The sequence below is a fragment of the Sarcophilus harrisii genome, chromosome 3 (assembly GCF_902635505.1).
Source record: "Sarcophilus harrisii chromosome 3, mSarHar1.11, whole genome shotgun sequence".
NCBI lineage: Eukaryota > Metazoa > Chordata > Mammalia > Dasyuromorphia > Dasyuridae > Sarcophilus > Sarcophilus harrisii.
The window spans coordinates 584,073,886-584,092,087 of record NC_045428.1 but is presented as its reverse complement, the minus strand read 5'-3'; the positions used below and the strand labels follow the sequence as shown (position 1 = coordinate 584,092,087).

At 39.1% G+C, this 18,202-nt stretch overlaps 1 protein-coding gene across 3 annotated transcripts in view; it reads right to left on the bottom strand.

Moving 5' to 3' along the window:
• Positions 1–18,202, bottom strand: part of MMEL1 (membrane metalloendopeptidase like 1) — a 63,790-nt gene that overhangs the window by 5,761 nt on the left and 39,827 nt on the right. For all 3 annotated transcript variants that reach the window (XM_031962983.1, XM_012545635.2, XM_031962982.1), the window contains 10 exons: positions 17,848–17,941; positions 13,890–14,018; positions 11,863–11,961; positions 11,214–11,297; positions 8,647–8,750; positions 7,244–7,302; positions 5,154–5,273; positions 3,201–3,334; positions 1,998–2,063; positions 258–353 (listed from right to left, as the gene is read on the bottom strand). In XM_031962983.1, the coding sequence (XP_031818843.1) occupies positions 258–353; positions 1,998–2,063; positions 3,201–3,334; positions 5,154–5,273; positions 7,244–7,302; positions 8,647–8,750; positions 11,214–11,297; positions 11,863–11,961; positions 13,890–14,018; positions 17,848–17,941 (985 nt within the window). The remainder of the gene's footprint in view (positions 1–257; positions 354–1,997; positions 2,064–3,200; positions 3,335–5,153; positions 5,274–7,243; positions 7,303–8,646; positions 8,751–11,213; positions 11,298–11,862; positions 11,962–13,889; positions 14,019–17,847; positions 17,942–18,202) is intronic.

Here is an 18,202-nt window from a genome sequence, read left to right as displayed (position 1 = left end):
CTTCCTTTACCATATTTTTATTGCTAAGTTTTGTTGCTGCAACACCGTAGGAGGAATGTCATATGTCATATCCCTCTATATTTCTGTCCCTTGAGCAGAACCCTTATTCATCCCACCCTAGTTGTAGCTCAGCCAATGTGGAGGCCACCTGAAATCCAGAAAACTTTAGTCCCTTTGACCTAGGGAAGTGAAGATGTACAAGGCAAGAGAGGCTGAGGAGATCCCTCCCTATCCAGGTAACAAGCTTAAGGTCCCACCTGGGCAAAGTTAATGAAGAAAAGCTGTTCATGGGTAAGATTCAGTCCTGGCAGTGTGGGTTCTCTTCCTTCTTGTTCCATCCACTTTAGGTAAGCCTGTGTATAGGATAGATAAGGCCGGGGTTACCCAGAATGTATGAGAGCCCATCATGACAAAAGATTTTTCTATTGTGGGACCAACCCAGTCTGGCACAGGCACAATGATAATTGCTGACAGTTATATAGCACCATATAAAAATATATGCCTACTATGTGCTTTATATTTGTTATCTCATTTGATCCTCACAATAATTTTGAGAGGTAGAGGGCTGTTCTGGTCCCATTTTACAAATAACTATAATGATAACAATAATAGTAAACACTTATATAGTACCTACTATGTGCCAGATACTGAGACAAGCACTTGATAATTGTTACTTCAATTGATTATCATAGCACCCCTATAAATTAGGGCCTGTTCTGATCCTCATTTTACAGATGAAGAAAGTGAGACAGATAAAGGTTAAATTTCTCATCTGGGGTAACATAGTGTTATGCCACAGATTCTCTTTAACTGTTCTGACTTGGTTTCCCTGAACTAGTTTCCTTTGTCTCAGTTTCCTTAACTGTTCTGTCAAATCCCCTTAGTCGTAAAAACCCACTCTGGTCCATTAAGACTGGGAACCGTTTACTCTAAGGTTATAAATTGCTAGGCAAGATAAACAAAGAGAGCAGAACTCCTGTCCTCAAGAATTTACAATATCCCTCTAAAATATTCCAAGATACCTCACTGACATCTTTATCTCTGGGTATTCAGACATCCTGTCTCTGGGCTTTTAGGATTTATGGCCTCTCCTATTCTGACAGGAACTTTCGCATCTTTTTTACTTTCTTTGTCTCTAAAGAATATTTAAGGTCCTGAGATACACCCATTCTGGGCTGCATTCTTTGAGATTGACAGCCCTGTGACCAACATGGATTCCTTGGTCCCAGTATATCTTTATCTCTATCTGACTGGATAATTTGAGATGAGAGTCCTGTCCAATCAATTATACTCTCCAATTAATAAACTATTGAAAACTCTCTAATCCCTCTCCTGCCTCAGTTTCTCTGGCATTACAACAGCTGATAAAATGTCTGAATCTGGGTTTGAATTCAAATCCAGTGCCTTATCCACTGTTCCATGAGTTAGCCCCAGGTATCTCCACTGGGTTTCAAGTTTTGGAGAATCACAGATAAAGCCTTATAAATGGAAGGTCTCATTAGCTAAAGGGCAGGCTCAAGTAAACAGAGGAAGCAGCATGGATTGCTAATAGATTAGTAGTCAGAAGGTCTTAATTCAAATCCTGGCTTTGTTGCTGACTGCTTCTGTAACCTTGACTCCTCTGGGTCTCAATTTACTCATCTGTTAAATGAAGCTCTAAGGCCTTTTCTGGCTGTAAGTTGATGATCTTAAAAATCTTTTGTCCTGGGTTTAGAGTCATAAGACTTCTCATTTGAGTTATGAATCTCATCCTTGTTGAAATCCTTTGACAAGTCATTTTCTTCTCTCTGCTTCAGTTTCCCTATCTACAAAATGAGGGGGTTAGAGTAGATAATTTCGTTGTTCCATTTCTGTTCTAAATGCCAAGATCTTTCTGCCTATGTTTCAGGCTTCAAATACTCAAGAAATAATTTCAAAATACAGCTTGGCACAGGGCCATCTATTGTATACAGTAGGCACTAAATAGGGGCTGAATGAAGGAATGAAATTCATCTTACCTTATAAGCTTGCCGTATGCCTCCGTTATCTGCAATGTTTTCTCCTAATGTGCCAATCCCACTCACCTTTGGGTATGAGGAAGAAAAGGTAGAATCATTGGAACAAGACATTTCAAACTATTCCCCTCCAGCCCCATCCTTTCTCTGAAATCCAGCTAAGCCACTTCTTCCAAGAAATCTTTCATAATCTCTCACATCATTGCTGCTCTTTCTTTCCTCACAGTATCTTCTGCTTTCTCTGGTTTTCTATATAGAGCCTGGTATACAACAGTTTTAATCAGCTGAAATCTGATTTCCCATGGAGAGCTACTTTTTATCTCTATGTTCCTTCAATTTGCTTATAATATCACTCTTTATGTCTAAGTCATTAACCCATTTAGATCTTATCTTTGTGGTGTTAGGAGTGGGTGAAGTCCTAATTTCTTCCATACTGGTTTCCAATTTTCCCAGCAGTTTTTGTCAAATAGTGAGTTCTTATCCCAAACACTGGGGTCTTTGGGTTTGTCAAACACTACATTATTATAGTTATTGACCATTTTGTCCTGTGATCCTAATCTATTCCACTACTCTACTCTAATTCTTAGCCAATACCAAATGGTTTTGCTTACTACTGCTTTATAATATAGTTTTAGGTCTGGCACAGCTAGACAGCCTTCATTAACATTTTTTTTCATTAATTCCCTCAAAATTCTTGATCTTTTGCTCTTCCAGATGAATTTTGTTACTATTTTATCTAGATCTATAAAATAATTTCTTCGGAGTTTGATTGATATGGCACTAAATAAGTGGACTAATTTAAGGAGTATTATCATTTTTATTATATTCCCTCTGCCTACCCATGAGCACTTGATATTTTTCCAACGGATTAGATCTGACTATATTTGTGTGGAAAGTGTTTTATAGTTGTGTTCCTATAGTTCCTGGCTTTCCCTTGGCAGATAGGCTACTTTGTATCTCTTGAGTAATCTTGTACACATATCTTATGCACATACCATCTCCTTTCATTAGATTGTAACTTCTCAAGAGCAGGGACCTAATATTATGTGCCTGACACATAGTAGGTGCTTTAAAAATTCTTGTTGATTGCTTGATTAATTGGTCCACTCCCATCCCAGCCCACTGACCTCCAGGCTTTTATTTGCCCAGGTTCCTTTGGGAGCTGGGTGCTCTAGCTAGCAAGGTGGGGATGTCACTCTCACTCACGTGCTGGCCACCTGCCAGGTCCCAGGTGTAGTTGCCATACTGATACACCATGCAATTTGTCTGTTCCTTGAAGTGCTGGGATGAGAAGTTACTCCACCAGTCCAACATGTTTCCATCTTTGTCAAAGTTCCTGCCTGGGGGAAGAGAAGGGAAGGAGACAGCCCAGGGGAAGACAGCCTGGCTCTAGAAAGAACAGGGATACTAACACACAAACCCAACCCATCAGCAACATTGAACAGAACAGGAAATGAGTTACTGCCACTGCTGGGAGGCCACATGGAATCATCTGAGAATCCATACTGATAGTTCCATTCCTCAATGGATAAAGCACTGGGCTCGGAACCAGGTAAACTTATCTTCCTGAGTTCTAATCTGGCCTTAGACATTTACTAGCTGGGTGGCCAAGACAATTTGAAATCTGTAGTCCAAATACCTCTTAGGACTTCATCTCCATACTTTCTATAATTGTGTGCTATCCTAGCCATACTGTCTAACCAGCTACTCTCTAAACATAATATTCCCTCTCCCACCTCCAGGTCTTTGCTCAAACTATACCTTTTGTGCAGAATGCACTCCATTTTCACCTCAGCCTGACAGATTTCCGAATTTCTTTCCAAGCTCAGCTCAGTTTCTTATGATTTTTCTGACTCCTCCCCTTACTTAAATATCTCTTCATGTTGTTTCCTCTATCTAGTAAATTGATTGGAGGGTGGTACTATGAACCCCAAAACCCCATTGAAGGAGGAAGATCAGTTCAGGACACCCTTATATTTCTCCTGTGGCTTGCCTGACTTTGCCTCCTTCCCCTGAGTAAGTACCTTTCCTGGCTCTCCTTCCTGACCTCTTCCTTATTGAATTGTAAACTCCTTATTTTTATATCTTCAGCATTTAGTACTCTGACTGGTAAACAGTAGGCACTTAATAACTGTTTACTGATTGCTTGTTAGTTCCTCCAAGTGAGGAACTGTTTTATATTCTGGTGTCCTGAGATTTTGGTGGGGAGACTGAATTAGTGATTTTTATTGGTACAAATACCAACTTATTGGTACAGGGTGAACATGGCATCTCCCAATGCACATGGGCACCTACTCTACAAGTGAGAGTTAACTCAGGGCAAGAAAAGCTAAAGGAACTTCTCAGGGTCACACAACCTGAGTACAGTAGACAGGATTCGAATTTAGCTCTTCCCGATTCCAAGATCTCTCTCTATCCATTATATGATTCTTCCTGCTGATTAAGAAGTACTTAGTGAATCCCATGCCCGATTTTGTGACAAATCAGGCTGAGACCTGTACTTCCAAATATGTTTTCCTTTCTTCCTGGGAGGCTGAATATATCCATGCTTCCTGCTTCTAAGATTTTACTTGTAGAGCTGGTGGGGCCTTGGCCAATGTCTAGTGTAGACCCTTCCTCTGACAGATGAAAACCAAGCCCAGATGGGCTCCCGTCTCCAGTGGGAGACTCCTAGGGATTGGACTCCTGCCTTGGTAATGGCCTTCAAGCAGAGACAGGATGATCAGTTGTGGAGGATTCCCATTTAAGTGTGGGTTGGACAAAGGTGACTTCTGGGATCTTTAGGACACTCAGGATCTAAGTGACTTGCCCAGGGTCACGTGACTAACATGTGGTAAAGAGATTCAAAGAACATTTTCTACAAATTCCAAGCCCACTCACTTCCCTTCATGCTACCCTTCCTCTCTCACACTGTGCAATGGGGCTCAGTTTTTGTTTTTTTTTTATCAAGCTTTGCACACATGGCTATCCCATAGCCTCCACCAGGATGGGAGGTTTTTTAAATCAGACACCAAAACACCATCTGTATCCTTCCTCATTTCACCCCTTGGCCTGGACCCCAGCACTGAAACTTGGAATACTATCATTGGTCTCTGCCCGTGGGGATTAGATACATGGTATGTTTGAGAAGAAAGAGGGGTGGAGGAGGATCTTACTCACCATTGTCATCAAACCCATGGGTGATCTCATGGCCAATCACCATCCCAATCCCTCCAAAATTCAAGGCCTGAAGTTGCTGTTTGCTGAAGAAGGGGGGCTGCAAGATCCCAGCAGGAAACACTGCAGAACAAGCAGCAGTTTATAGCTTATAGACCTAGAGCTGAACGGGACTTCAGCGACAACTTACTCCAACTTGTTATTGTGCAGATGAGGAAACTGAGGCCCAGAAAGGGAAAATAAATTGCTAAGGTCACACAACTGGTGTCAGAGGCTAGATCCAAATCCAGGTCCTCTGATACAAAGGAAAGAGCCCTGGCTTTAGTAAGACTCTGTCTGCCTATTGCCTTATTCTTTTAGATTGCTCACTGCTTGGGAGAAGATCACAGGATTAGAGAGTCATATATTTTGTCAGGAAGCCAGCCAATGAACATTTATTAAGCACCTTCTGTATGCCAGGCATTGTGTCAAGCACTGGGGATGCAAAGAAAAGCAAGAAATGCACAGTCAAATTGGGGAGACACAATGAAAATAACTTCATATGAACAAAATACAGGACAAATTATCCCCATTTCCTAAATGAGGAAACTGAAGCTCATAGAGAAATGTCTGAAGACATAAACCCAGGTATCCTTGACTCCCAACTTAATGATCTTGGCACTATAGAAGTGAGTCTGGATTGAACTGATATCATTTATCACCCAGCTTACAGGGCTGAGAATCTGGTTCCGACCCTCCCATGGAAGACTGCAGAATCCCTCAAAGGTCCCTAATGGATGCTCAGTGGTCATGTATGGGAGTATGAAGGCCACTTCTTTTGAGCAAGTCTTCCTTTCCCCTTCCAAGTCCATTTATTTTTGGCATCTGTGGGAGAAACCCCTAACTTCTGTTTTCATATACATGGCTTTCCTTCATTTGTTAAATGAGACTCTCACCCTCGTTTGAGGTTAATCCTTTGTGGCTTTAACCTATACAAAAAGACAAGTTAAAAGAATGCTGGCTTTGGAGTGAGAGGATCTGGGTTCCAATTCTGATTGCCCCTGGCTCCCTGTATGACCTTAGATAAATAACTTTCCTTTTCTGAGCCTTCCTTTCCCCCTCTATCTTTTCTTAGGCTTTTGTCAAGGAAAAAAACCTGTCAGAACTACTCAAAAGTAGAAGGGGGTGGGTAACCCCTTTTGGAAGGTTTTCAGTTAAAGACTAGACAACTCTTTGCTCGAAACTTTAGAGTGAGCATTCTATTTGAGTGTGGGGTGCCTGGATGGCTCCTGGATGGATGAGTTCAATTTTAATTCTCAAATTCTAGATTCTGTGTGAGTAATAAGATGGGAGGAAAGGGGGACAGGCTCTAGATTGGAGAGACTTCTCAAAGGTTCCTTCCCGTTCTACATCAAAGGTTCACGATCCTCTGTCTATAAAATAGAGAATGGCCAAATGACCTTAGATGAGCAGCTAGCTCTCCATCTGCTAACCTATGGCTACCTTCTTTCTCACTGTTAGGGTAGGAGGGGAGGGCACTGGCTTCCAAAGGTTGTTGTTCTTCTTTCTGGAAAAGGATCATGACATCAGGAAGGTGATATCATGACTTGCACATGAATTGGATTTAAGTGAGGGAGGGCTTGCTTTTTTTTCTGCATCCATCTGGGTCCAGTGGTTGGATACAGAACAGGATGACTGGAAACAGCCTGGATACAGGGAGATACTTTGGTCTTTTTATGCTAAGATCTTTTCCCATGTGTTAGTTTTCCTGAGGTGATGCCCATTTAATGATTAAGGCTAGGTAAGAAATGAGGCAAAAAAAAAAAATGGCCTCACTTAGCCAAAAAAAAAAAAAAAAAAAAAAAAAAAATCAGTCTGGAAGAGGGAGACCCTTTGGCCAAAATAGAAACAATTGCTATTTACATCTGAGTCATCAGAACCCAAACAATGATTAATAATGACTTGGACTGGATACTATGTTGTTCTATCAGTGAGAATCAGAGTGATTTAGGTTTAAGGCATGAATATTACAAAGGGAATACAAACCCCAAGGTGGAGGAAGGAGAGAGAAAGATTTCAACCAAGAGTAGGAAGAGAGGGACCATATTACCTACCAATCTGGTTTCGATTTGGAGAGTAAAAGGCATTGACTACGGCTGCCCCAATGATCCAGCTGAAAAAAAGCACAGTGACCAGCAATTAGGTTTGATGACTGTGACCAAGCTCTAGAAGATTAAGAGCTGTCCCATGTAGAGGCAATCTGACCCAACTGTGCACTTTGGTAAATTACTTAAATTCTCCCATCTCAGTTTCATCTTCTGCAAAATGGGAGTAACAACATCCCCAGCTCTCAGGTTTGTTGGTTGGGGTTAAAAGAGATCTAGACACGTGAGCTTTGATTATTTTGGATATTCTATGATGATTTTTAAGGCAGCTATATAGCACAGTGGATAGAGTGCCAACCCTGAAGTCAAAGAAACTCATCTTCCCGAGTTCAAATCTGGTCTCAGACACTTATTAGCTGTGTGACCCTGAGCAAGTCCCTTAACCCCAATTGTCTCAAAGAGAAAGAGGTTTGTTGATTTGAGGTGGTAAATCAAAGTGCTTAGATAGCAAGGTGGTACAGTGGATACAGCTCTGGGCCTAGAGTCAAGAAGACTTGAATTCAAATATTGCCTAGAAATGTACTAACTCTGTAACCTTGAGCAAGACTCAACATCCCAGAAAAATCAATGATAAAGAAAAACAAAAAGGATCAAAAATCAGTTTCTCCATTCAGTCCAGAAACACATGTGCACACACACATATGTTAATGTGATAAATGATTCATAATCATCAATATCTTAGGGAGATTCAAAGCTCCCCAGCCCCTTCTTATAAAGTCCTGACTTTTAGTTCAGTTCTTATCAACATTGCTGATGATGAAATTGTTCTCTACTCTGGTGGAAGCCATTATGCTCTGCTCAGACTTGGATGGGATATATATTCTTTGACTACATAGCCTAAAACTGAGACTTAAAAAGGACCTTAACTTTAAAGGCTAAGGTCTCCCATTGCATTCAGGTCTTTATCTATAATTGTGCTGATTTCTATCTTGCCACTAGACCCAGAATATTCTGGATAAGAAAGTGAGGCTGGTGAGTTTGCACAGCCCTCCCTCACTTAAATCCAATTCATGGCATCACCTCTCTGGTATCATGGTACTCTTTGAGAATAAAAGACAAACAACAATAATATTTTTAGAATTCAGTTTCCTCTTCTGTAAAATGGGGATAATAATAGTGAATCTTTCCCAGGTTGTTGTGAAGCTCAAATGAGATGATATTTTTAAGGATTCTGCAAACTTTGAAGTTTTATAGAAATGGGTGCTGCTTGTTATGGTTATTATTATTTTGGAAGCAATTGTGGTTAAATGACTTGTCCATGTCACCCAATAGTAATTTGAACTCAGATTCTACTGACTTATGGAGTGGTGTTGCCCTAAAGAAGATTTTCTTTCGGCTGACTCTGTACTCACACATCCTGGTCCACCTTCTCCCTCAGTTTCTTCAGACCTTTCTGTGCACTAGACTTAAGATTCTCCAATGTATTCTCAAAGAACATGTCCTCTGTGAAGTTCAGCTAATGGAAGGAAATATTAATATAGAAAACAATTAGTCCAAATGAGGAAGTATGTTTTTAAAAGAAAGTGAGCAAGAATAAAAGCTATATTCTTGAACCATCCTGTTTATATAATTTATTACTGAACAAACAAATAAATAAAAGATTTATGGCTACTTTCTTTAATCCACCACTGATGGATATCCTAGAGCTGAAGTCTTATCCTTATTTTTGTGAATTTTATAAGTTAAAAACATTTTTTTATTTTAAGTTTTGAATTCTAAATTTTATCCCCCCTCTCTCCCCTCTCCCTCTCAGACATGTAAATCTCAGCAATCAAATATAGGTTATACATGTGTATATATAATATACATTGTATATATACAATTAGAAACATTTCCATATTAGTCATGTTATTCAAGAAGACTCAAATAAAAAAAAAGAAAAGAAATTGAAAGCAGCATACTTCAGTCTGTATTCAATCATAATAATTCTTTCTCTGGATTTGGATAGTAGATTGCATCATTAGTACTTTGGGGTTGTCTTGGATCATTGTATTGCTGAGAATTGTTGAGTAATTCACAATTATTCATGAACAATATTGCTATCATCATGTACAATGCTCCTCTGGTTCTGCTCACTTCACTTATACATAAGTTCATATAAGTCTTTCCAGGATTTTCTTAAATAATTCTGTTTGTCATTTCTTATAATATTATTCCATTATAATCATATCCCATAGTTTATTTAGCCATTCCCCAATTGGTGGGCATCCCTTTGCTTTCCAATTCTTAGCGACAACCAAAAGAGTTACTATAAATATTTTCATGCAAATATGTCCTTTTCCCTTTTTGGGGTATCTTGGGAATATAAATCTAGCAGTGGTATTGCTATATCAAAGGGGGGGCACAGTTTTATGGCCCTTTGGACATAGTTGTAAATCGCTCTCTAAAAATGATTGGAACAGTTCACAGCACCAATAATGCATAAGTGTTCCAGTTTTATCACATCCTCTCATCCAACATTTTCCTTTTCTGTCATGTTAAAAAGGTGTAAAATGATACCCAAGTTGTTTTTATTTACATTTCTCTAATTAATAGATATTAAGAGCGTTTTTGCCATATGACTATAGATAACTTTGACTTCTTTGTCTGAAAACTACTGTTCATATCCTTTCACCGTTTATCAAATAACAAGTGACTTGTATGTTAATAAATTTGATGCATTTCTTTATATATTTTAGAAATGAGGCATTTATCAGAGAGACTTGCTACAAAATGTTTCCCCAGTTTTTTCTTTCCTTATGATTTAGTTGCATTGGTTTTATTTGTGCAAAAATATTTAAATTTTGTGTAACTAAAATGATCTGTTTTACATTTCATAATGCTCTCTATATCTTCTTTGATACTAAATTCTCTTCTTCTCCATAAATCTGAAGATAAACTATTCTATTTCCTTTTAATTTGCTTACAATATTACCCTTTATGTGTATATTATGTACCTATTTTGATCTTATCTTGGTATGCAGGGTGAGGTGTTGGTCTATACCTAATTTCTATTGTGCAGTTTTTGTCAAATAATGAGTTTTTGTTCCAAAAGATTAAGTTTTTTGATTTATAATATACTAGATTAGTAGGGTCATTTACTATAATGTAATTTGTACCTCATCTATTCCACTGATCTATCACTCTATTTCTTAGCCAGTAGCAAATTGTTTTGATAATTACCATTTTATTATGCAGTTTGAGAACTGGTGCAGTTAAACCACTTTTCCCCTCCCCTCCATTTTTTAAGTCTCCCTTATGATAAAGGGAATTTGTTAAATAAAAAAAAGTCATTGAGTGACCTTGCCTGTTACTATTGATAACATGCTATCCCTTTTTAGGCCTGTTTCCATTTTCTCCCAACTTCTCTGCTATGATGCAGGAGTGACATTTTATTCTCTATTTTCTGGTACTCAGTTACCCAGAATTCCCTCTCCCTTTAGTATGATGTTCATTTCTATTCCTGTAGTCATTTTGGTTCTTATTGTCCTGATTCTGTGGACTTCAGTCTCCATTAGTTCAGACCAGTTTTCCCAGATTTCTTTTAATCTCTCATATTTGTAATTTCTGTCTACACCATTTTCATAGGCCCAAGAATGCTGGTTAGAATTTAAGGAGTTAATTTAAACCCAGAGTTTTTATACTTCGAGAACTTCTTTCCCCGACTCTTTCAGGAATTGCTTTTACTTAGGGAAAATTCGATCATGTTTTTATTAAATAGGTTGATTATTTTGAACATTCGGGCTCTGGGTGATCCTTGGACCACATATGAAGACCCCTTCTAGTACAAGGGTGGTATTCCAATCATATTTCTCCATTAGACTGTTCAGTTAGTCTTTCACAATGGGCACCAACAATATTTCCAGTTCTTTTCCATCCCGACTAACATTATTGAAGACAAGGAAATTGGTGAGTGACTGTTGTGGGGTGATAGCCTTACCTGGTAATATTCATCATCGAGTTTCTTATTTTGTTCTTCTAAAATGTAGTCTGGGTAGCCAATCTGCTCCTTGATGGCTGTGGCCTGCAATAGAGAGGGAACATAGAAGGGCATAAAGTAGAAAGAATGTTGGATTTGGGTGAATTGGAACTGGATTCAAATATCCACAAGTCATTTCCATTTCCTGAACCTTATTTATTTTCTTTGTATGTGGATGTGGGAAGGGTTATTATTTCAGGATAATGGAGATGTTCATTACATCTCCCTTCACTAATGCAGACTGCATCTCTCAATGGCTTTGAAAAACCATTGTTAAAGAATTAGTAAATTTTAGATTTGAAGCCAGGTATTCTTGGATTATATGGCACACTATTGTATGGCAGCTGGAATTATCATTTTTATAAATGGATATTTAAAAAACAATCTCCCAATGTGATGATTGCCTGTGATAACAGAGGTAAAAACATTAGTGAGGGAAACATCAGGGCTTATACTCTACTACTTTGAGTTGAAAAATCCAAGTTTGGCTAAAATAGGGATAGTTCACTTTTCCAGCCTCCAAACATGTGGGATAAATTTGTGACTCCCACCCAGGGAACAAGTGTGAGTGACATCCCCAAATGTATCAGCTCCCAAAGCTCTCACTCACCTTCTCCTGAGCTCTCTTCTTGGATATTTCATCCATCCATTTTAACTCATTGAGGGTCTCAATAAACACCTCTCGTACTTTTTGGATGAGATCACTGACCTGAAAAGAAAAATTTAAGCAAGACTTCCACAAGAAAGAGTTGAGCTCTTACCCTCCTCCCCCTATGCCTGAAATGGGTTCAGAATCTCCAGATTTGGAGGGCTTCATCTCTGTCCACTTAAAGGCCTTTTCTTTTAAGGACTCTTTATTCTAGAGGAGAGAACATTTGTCCAGGACAAGTTATACATTGTGGACTTTTTGAAGGGGAGACAGGTAGGAGTTCTTCCAGAAGTCCTGAGGTCAGCTGTTGGGAGGATTGACCATGCAGGGATCTCTCCAAGGCTCAGACTGTTATAGATAGAATTTTGTCATATTTTATATGACAATTGTGTAAAAAGATCCTTGAATGTGGGGTCAATAGACCTGAAATCCCAACTCGTTACTACCCTGACTGAGGGGTGAGATGATTATTAAGTTCTTACTTTGTTCTAGACAGGAAAGTTAGATGAAGCAGTGGATAGAATACTGCATCTGGAGTCAGGAAGGCCTCAGTTCAAATCTGATCTCAGACACCTCCTAATTGTATCACCCTGGGTAAGTTACTTTACATGTTTGCCTCAGTTCCTCATCTATCAAATAAACTGGAGAAGGAAATGATAGACCATTCCAGGATCTTGGCCAAGAAAACCCAAAATGGGATCACAAAAAGTTATCCACATCTGAGCAATAATGTTTTAGAGCCCAGTGGTCCTCAAACTTTTGTTCTCAATATCTTTATCCTATTAAAAATGATTGAGGATCTGTCCAAAGAGTTTTTGTTTATGTGGTTTATCATTATAGATATTGATCACATTAAAAATAAAAACTAATTATGAATTTGTAGACTCTCTGAAAGGATTTCAGAGATTCCCAGGATGCTCTGGACCAGACTTTGAGAACCACTGTTTTAGGCACTAAATCCCTCATATCATCTCATTTGATCTTCACACTAACCCTGAGAAATAAATACTATTATTATCCCCATTTGCAGATGTCAACAAGGGCGATATGGTCACTAGTAAATGAATGACTTGGATTTGAACTCAGCTGTTTTGGATTCTAGATTCAGTCACTAATTAGTCATTCAGCAAGTTATTTTTCTTTTGGGATCTTATTCACTGCCTCTTGAAAATCAGTGGGTTCAGGGGCAGCTAGATGACACAGTGGATAGAGCACTGGTCTTAGACTCAGAAGGCCCTGGGTTCCAATCTAGTCTCAGATACTTACTAATTGTGTGCCCCTAGGCAAGTCATTTTACCTTGATTGCCTCCAAAAAAGAAAAAAAAAAAAGAAAACCAGTGAAATCATTATTCAAGTCTCTTCCAGCTCCAAACTCTAGGATCTTGGGACCAGCACAAACTGGTTTAGCAAATGCAGAGAATATCCTTGCCCTGTATCTTCCCCTAAAACAGCTAAAGTCACTCCCAGGGTAATTTCTGCACTTGTACCCACTGTAATTCACTCTGGGCTCTTTGATTTAGGGCTGGAAAAGGAGTCTCCATGAGAAGAGGATATGGTTTGGCAATTAGGCCCTGTAATGGACTCACAGCAACTCACTTTATCTCAGTTTCCCTTATCTTTAAAATAAAGACAATAGGATGAAGACAAAGACAAGGTAATAGGATTTTCCTTCGTTTTTTGTTCTCCAACATACAGCAACAATGAATGAACAATGTTATCTTTAACAAGACAAGCTGGCTTGACCTCTTAGAGAAAGGCAGTTGAACAAAGTTAAGAGATGAAGAATACACAACATTCACCATAGAGCAGGGAGAGAAATGTCACCCAAATCATTTGGACTGACTTGGCTTCCTCCTCACAGGAGAGTTCCCTGGTGGCCAAGTTTGTGTGCTATTGGAGGTAGGGAGTCTGGGACAGCAAGAACATGATGCTGGAAGGTATGGAACATAGGGACAATGCAGAAAGACCAGGAGTGGTGCTTTACCTACCATCCTCTTACTCTCACCAGCAAATGATTGTTTCACGTAGAGGGCACCCACTGCGCTCTCCATGTTGTTGTTGACGTAACGCACACATTCCCGCCACTGTACATCCTCCAATGAAGTCCCATATAAAGCCTGGGGGGAGAAATACAGTGGATACTTTCTCTTCTCTCTTATTCACCTCTTCATATATTCATTCACACAGTCATTCACTCATGTATTTGTTTATTTATACATTCATTCTTTACACATTCGTCTGCTCTGCATATGAACCTAGGATCGTATGAGAAAATGGACGTTATCTCTGTTCCCAAGGGTTACACGGCCTACACAGGGAAACAAACCATAAGGAATCGCTATCTCAGAGTTGAAAGAGATGTCAGGTCATAGATTTTAGAATTAGAAGCCAACTCAAAGACCATCTAATCCCAACCCTTTCAACTTACAGATGAGCTAGAGAAGTTAAATGATATTTATTCTAGGGTACGCAGGTAAGAAGTAGTCTGGTCCATATGGTGATCTTTGGAGAGAAATCTCATCTTTCTGGGAGTTCTGTGTAAAATGAGGGGGTTTGAATAGATAGTCCCAGAGCCCTTTCCAGTTCTAGATATATGATTGACCCTGTAATTCTAGGTAACACTGAATCTCAGAGATGGAAGGGAATTCATCAGCCAATCAACACCCAAATAAGAGCCTACCTAGTGGTCATCATTTCTCTGTTGAATGCTACTCATGATGAGCAAATCACTTCCCAAAGCAACCCATTATGCTTTTTAATAGCTCTTGTTGTTTGGATTGTTTCCCTTACATTGAGACAAAACCTGGTCTCCTGCAACTCCTGAGGATCTCACAGCTTCCAGTTTTGTCCTTTAGGACCAAGCAGAACAAAGCTAATCCCTCTTCCACATGACAGTCAGACAGATACAGAGAGCCCCAATATCAGGAAGGAGACAAGTATCTAACGAAAAGCATAGTAAGGAAGCACCTGGAGAGGAAGTACTCAGGGGAGGCAGAGATGACTGTGGGTTTGGGTGGGCTTTCTGGAGGGAGGGAGTTGGGTTGGGCTTTGAAAGATGGCTAGAATTTCAATTAGCAGTATATTGGAGAGTGTGGGTATTTTATATGTAAAGGAAGGAGGAATAAAATCATTGACACTGAAATTCATGAAAGTGGGTCTGGAGAATAGTACAGGGTCTGGTGTGGGGGTTAATAGGGAGCTGGAGCTAGAAAGAAACTTAGGATAAGGTAGTGGAGGCCTTCAAATATTAAGATACTTTCATTTTATTGGGAGATAGAGTCAAACTCAGGTTCTCTTCTAATTTCTAGATATGAGCTGGTTCTTCCAGGAAAATGATATTTTCTTCTGTTTATCACCTTGGTCTTTGTTGTTTTCTTCCATTTTCTCCTTTCCACTGATTATGTTAGATAGAGAGAATGCCCTTCTCTGATTCTGTATTCTCTATTTTCTGCCTGATGGTGAGATTTAAGATTTCACGGGATGACTTCTGATATTCACAAAAATGCATTAGGGTACTGTCAGCTAGTAGAGCAGCTAGATGGCACCATAGTGCAAAAACTGACAGATTTGGAATCAGGAAGATTCATCATGAATTCAGATTTAGCTTTATACACTCCTTAGTTGTGTGATTTAGGGCAAGTTGCTTAATCCTATCTGCCTTCGTTTCCCTACCTGTAAAATGAACTATAAAAGGAAACAGCAAACCATTCTAACATCTTAGATTTTAAAAGAAAAACAAATAGGATCATGAAGAATTGGATACAATTGAAATCAAGTGAACAACAAAAGTCTCAAGTTGAGTTCTAGCTGTCACTAAATGACCCTGAATAATAAAATCCTAAAGTTGAAAGGAATTTCAGAAAGGGTGGAATTCTACCTATATCTGAATGAAAATCCATTCTATAACTAATAATAATAATAATAAAAAAAAAAAACATGTATAGTGCTTTGGGCCTGGCACTGTGCTAATTGCTTTGCAATTACTATCTCACTGGATCCTTACTGGATCCTTACTGAATAGCTCTGGGAGGTAGGTAGCTATTATTAACTCGTTAACAGCTGAAAAAACAAACATTTAGTGGCTTGCCCAGGGTCCCACAGCTAGTAAGTGTCTGAGATGGTTTTGAACTCAGATATTTCTGATTTCAGATTTGGTTTTCTATGCCTTTGTGTCAGCTAGCTGCCCTTATAGCTTTCCCAATATGTAATCCTCTAGTTTTCATTTAAAAATCTCAAGGAGAAACCCACTACTTCCTTAAATTAGCTGTTTTACTTTGGGGCAATGCTCATTGTCAGGACATTTTTCTGGTTATCAAGCTTCCTTCTTGACATATCTACATTTTGAGATCCAAAAAAGGTAATAGAACTAATCCTTCTTTCCTAGGATAGGTTTTGCAGGTGTGAGAAATGACTATTTCTCACCTGTAATTAATAACAAATTATTGAATTAGGACCAAGGGTTTTTTCCCCTTCTCTACTTCTTCATCTAGAAACTAAGCAATGTGGGAAATTTCAAAGATTACCCAGGCCAAGATCTAATAAGATGGTAAAAGAAACCTTAAGTTTGGACTAATGGATATATTCTTGCTCATTGTGTTTGCTCAGACAGATATGGGGAAATGCATATTTTCCCTTTTGTCAAAAAAGCATTGATATGGAAATTGATGTCTTTTTGACCAAGTTTTGCATGACCCCAATCACCTATCCCAAGACTGTTTAATATAGCCCACTTTTCACTGTGATAACCAACCAGAGCTGGCTGGCATCCTTCAGGAATACTTACTCTTTGAAGGGCATATAAACTATGAATCCACCACCATTGGGTGTCTTTGGTCTAAAAGAGAGATAGCTAAATAATCATCATTTTATTAATAGACGTGCTTGGCCTTATTGATAAAATGATTAAATTAATGAAATGATTAAACTCTCTAACCTTTTTTAATCATCACAAAATGATTGGAGAGGTAGCTAGATGTTTGAATGGGAAGCCTACACTTTGATGGAGTAGGGAATAGAATGGGGTGGGGAGGAGGAGACAGTCTGGGAGAGATTGGACTCAGGGATGAGCTATGTATGGATTGAAGCCTTACAATCTTTCTTTCCGACACAGTCCATACTTGTATCCACATTCACAATCATAAACAAATCCATTTTCTCTAACACATTAGTACAAATTTTGAGACAGGAACCTGTTTAGGAAATTAAACCAAGTCTCTCCAGGATGGAAGAGAGACAGGGTCCAGGAGCCATCTTCCCTTCATTTAATATCTTGAACTAGGGTTGAGAGTGCATATCTTGTCCAAATATTACAACAGAGGCTCAGGTCCAACACTGACCCCAGTTTCATTCCTTGTATTCTATTGGGAAACTAGGATTGAGACTACACATCTTGTCCAAACATTACAGCTGAGGCTCAGGTCCAACATTAACCCCAGTTTCACTCTTTTATGGGGAAGAGTGAGTAGCTGACCTTTTCCCATATCTGAGGCTGAATATTTCAACAGGGTGAGGAGATCAATTTTAAGACTATAGGATTAGAAATTGTGAATTGACAGCTTCTTCGGAGGTCATCTAGTTGAACTCTTACACTTTAGAGATGAGCCTGAGAATGGCAGTGATCACACAGGTAATGTCAGAGCCAGAATTTGAGCCCATGTCCTACATTTCTAAATCTAGGTCTCTTTCAAATACATTAGACTGTTTTGGATGTTAGTGAGTAATAATGGATAGTAGGCTGGCTTTGGAGTTAAGAAGATGGGAGTTAAGACATTCACTGGCTATGTGATCCTAGAAGAATTAGGGAAATTTCTGGGAGTTCCTCACTCTGATGAAATTAAAAGTTTAAGAGGGGAAAGATAGAGATGATCCCAAAGAGTGGTATAAAAACAACAATCTAACAGATCTGAGAGTTCTTTGATAGATTCATTGGGGATGGGGATGACTCACTTTGCGATAGTTGATTCGGGTTTCCTTGAATCGCTGGCTCAGGTTACTAATTTGATCCTGCACCAGGCGCCAGACCAGGTAGTTTTGGATAGTTCTGAGAACAGATAATTAGAGTCCCTGATCAGTGTCCAGGAAAGGATGAGAAATGGGGCTGAAAGTGGGAAGGGTTAGAAATGGAGTTGGAGGTGAGTGTTCTGGTTCTTCACTGCCAGATACATATTTTCCAAATGGAGATAAGCCTAAAAGAAGGGTTGGCAATATTTAAGAGAGGAACAGACAAATGAGAAGACTGCATGGTTTAGAAATCTTAAGAAAAGATTACTTTCATTCTCTTGGGTCCCTTTTCCCTTCTCCC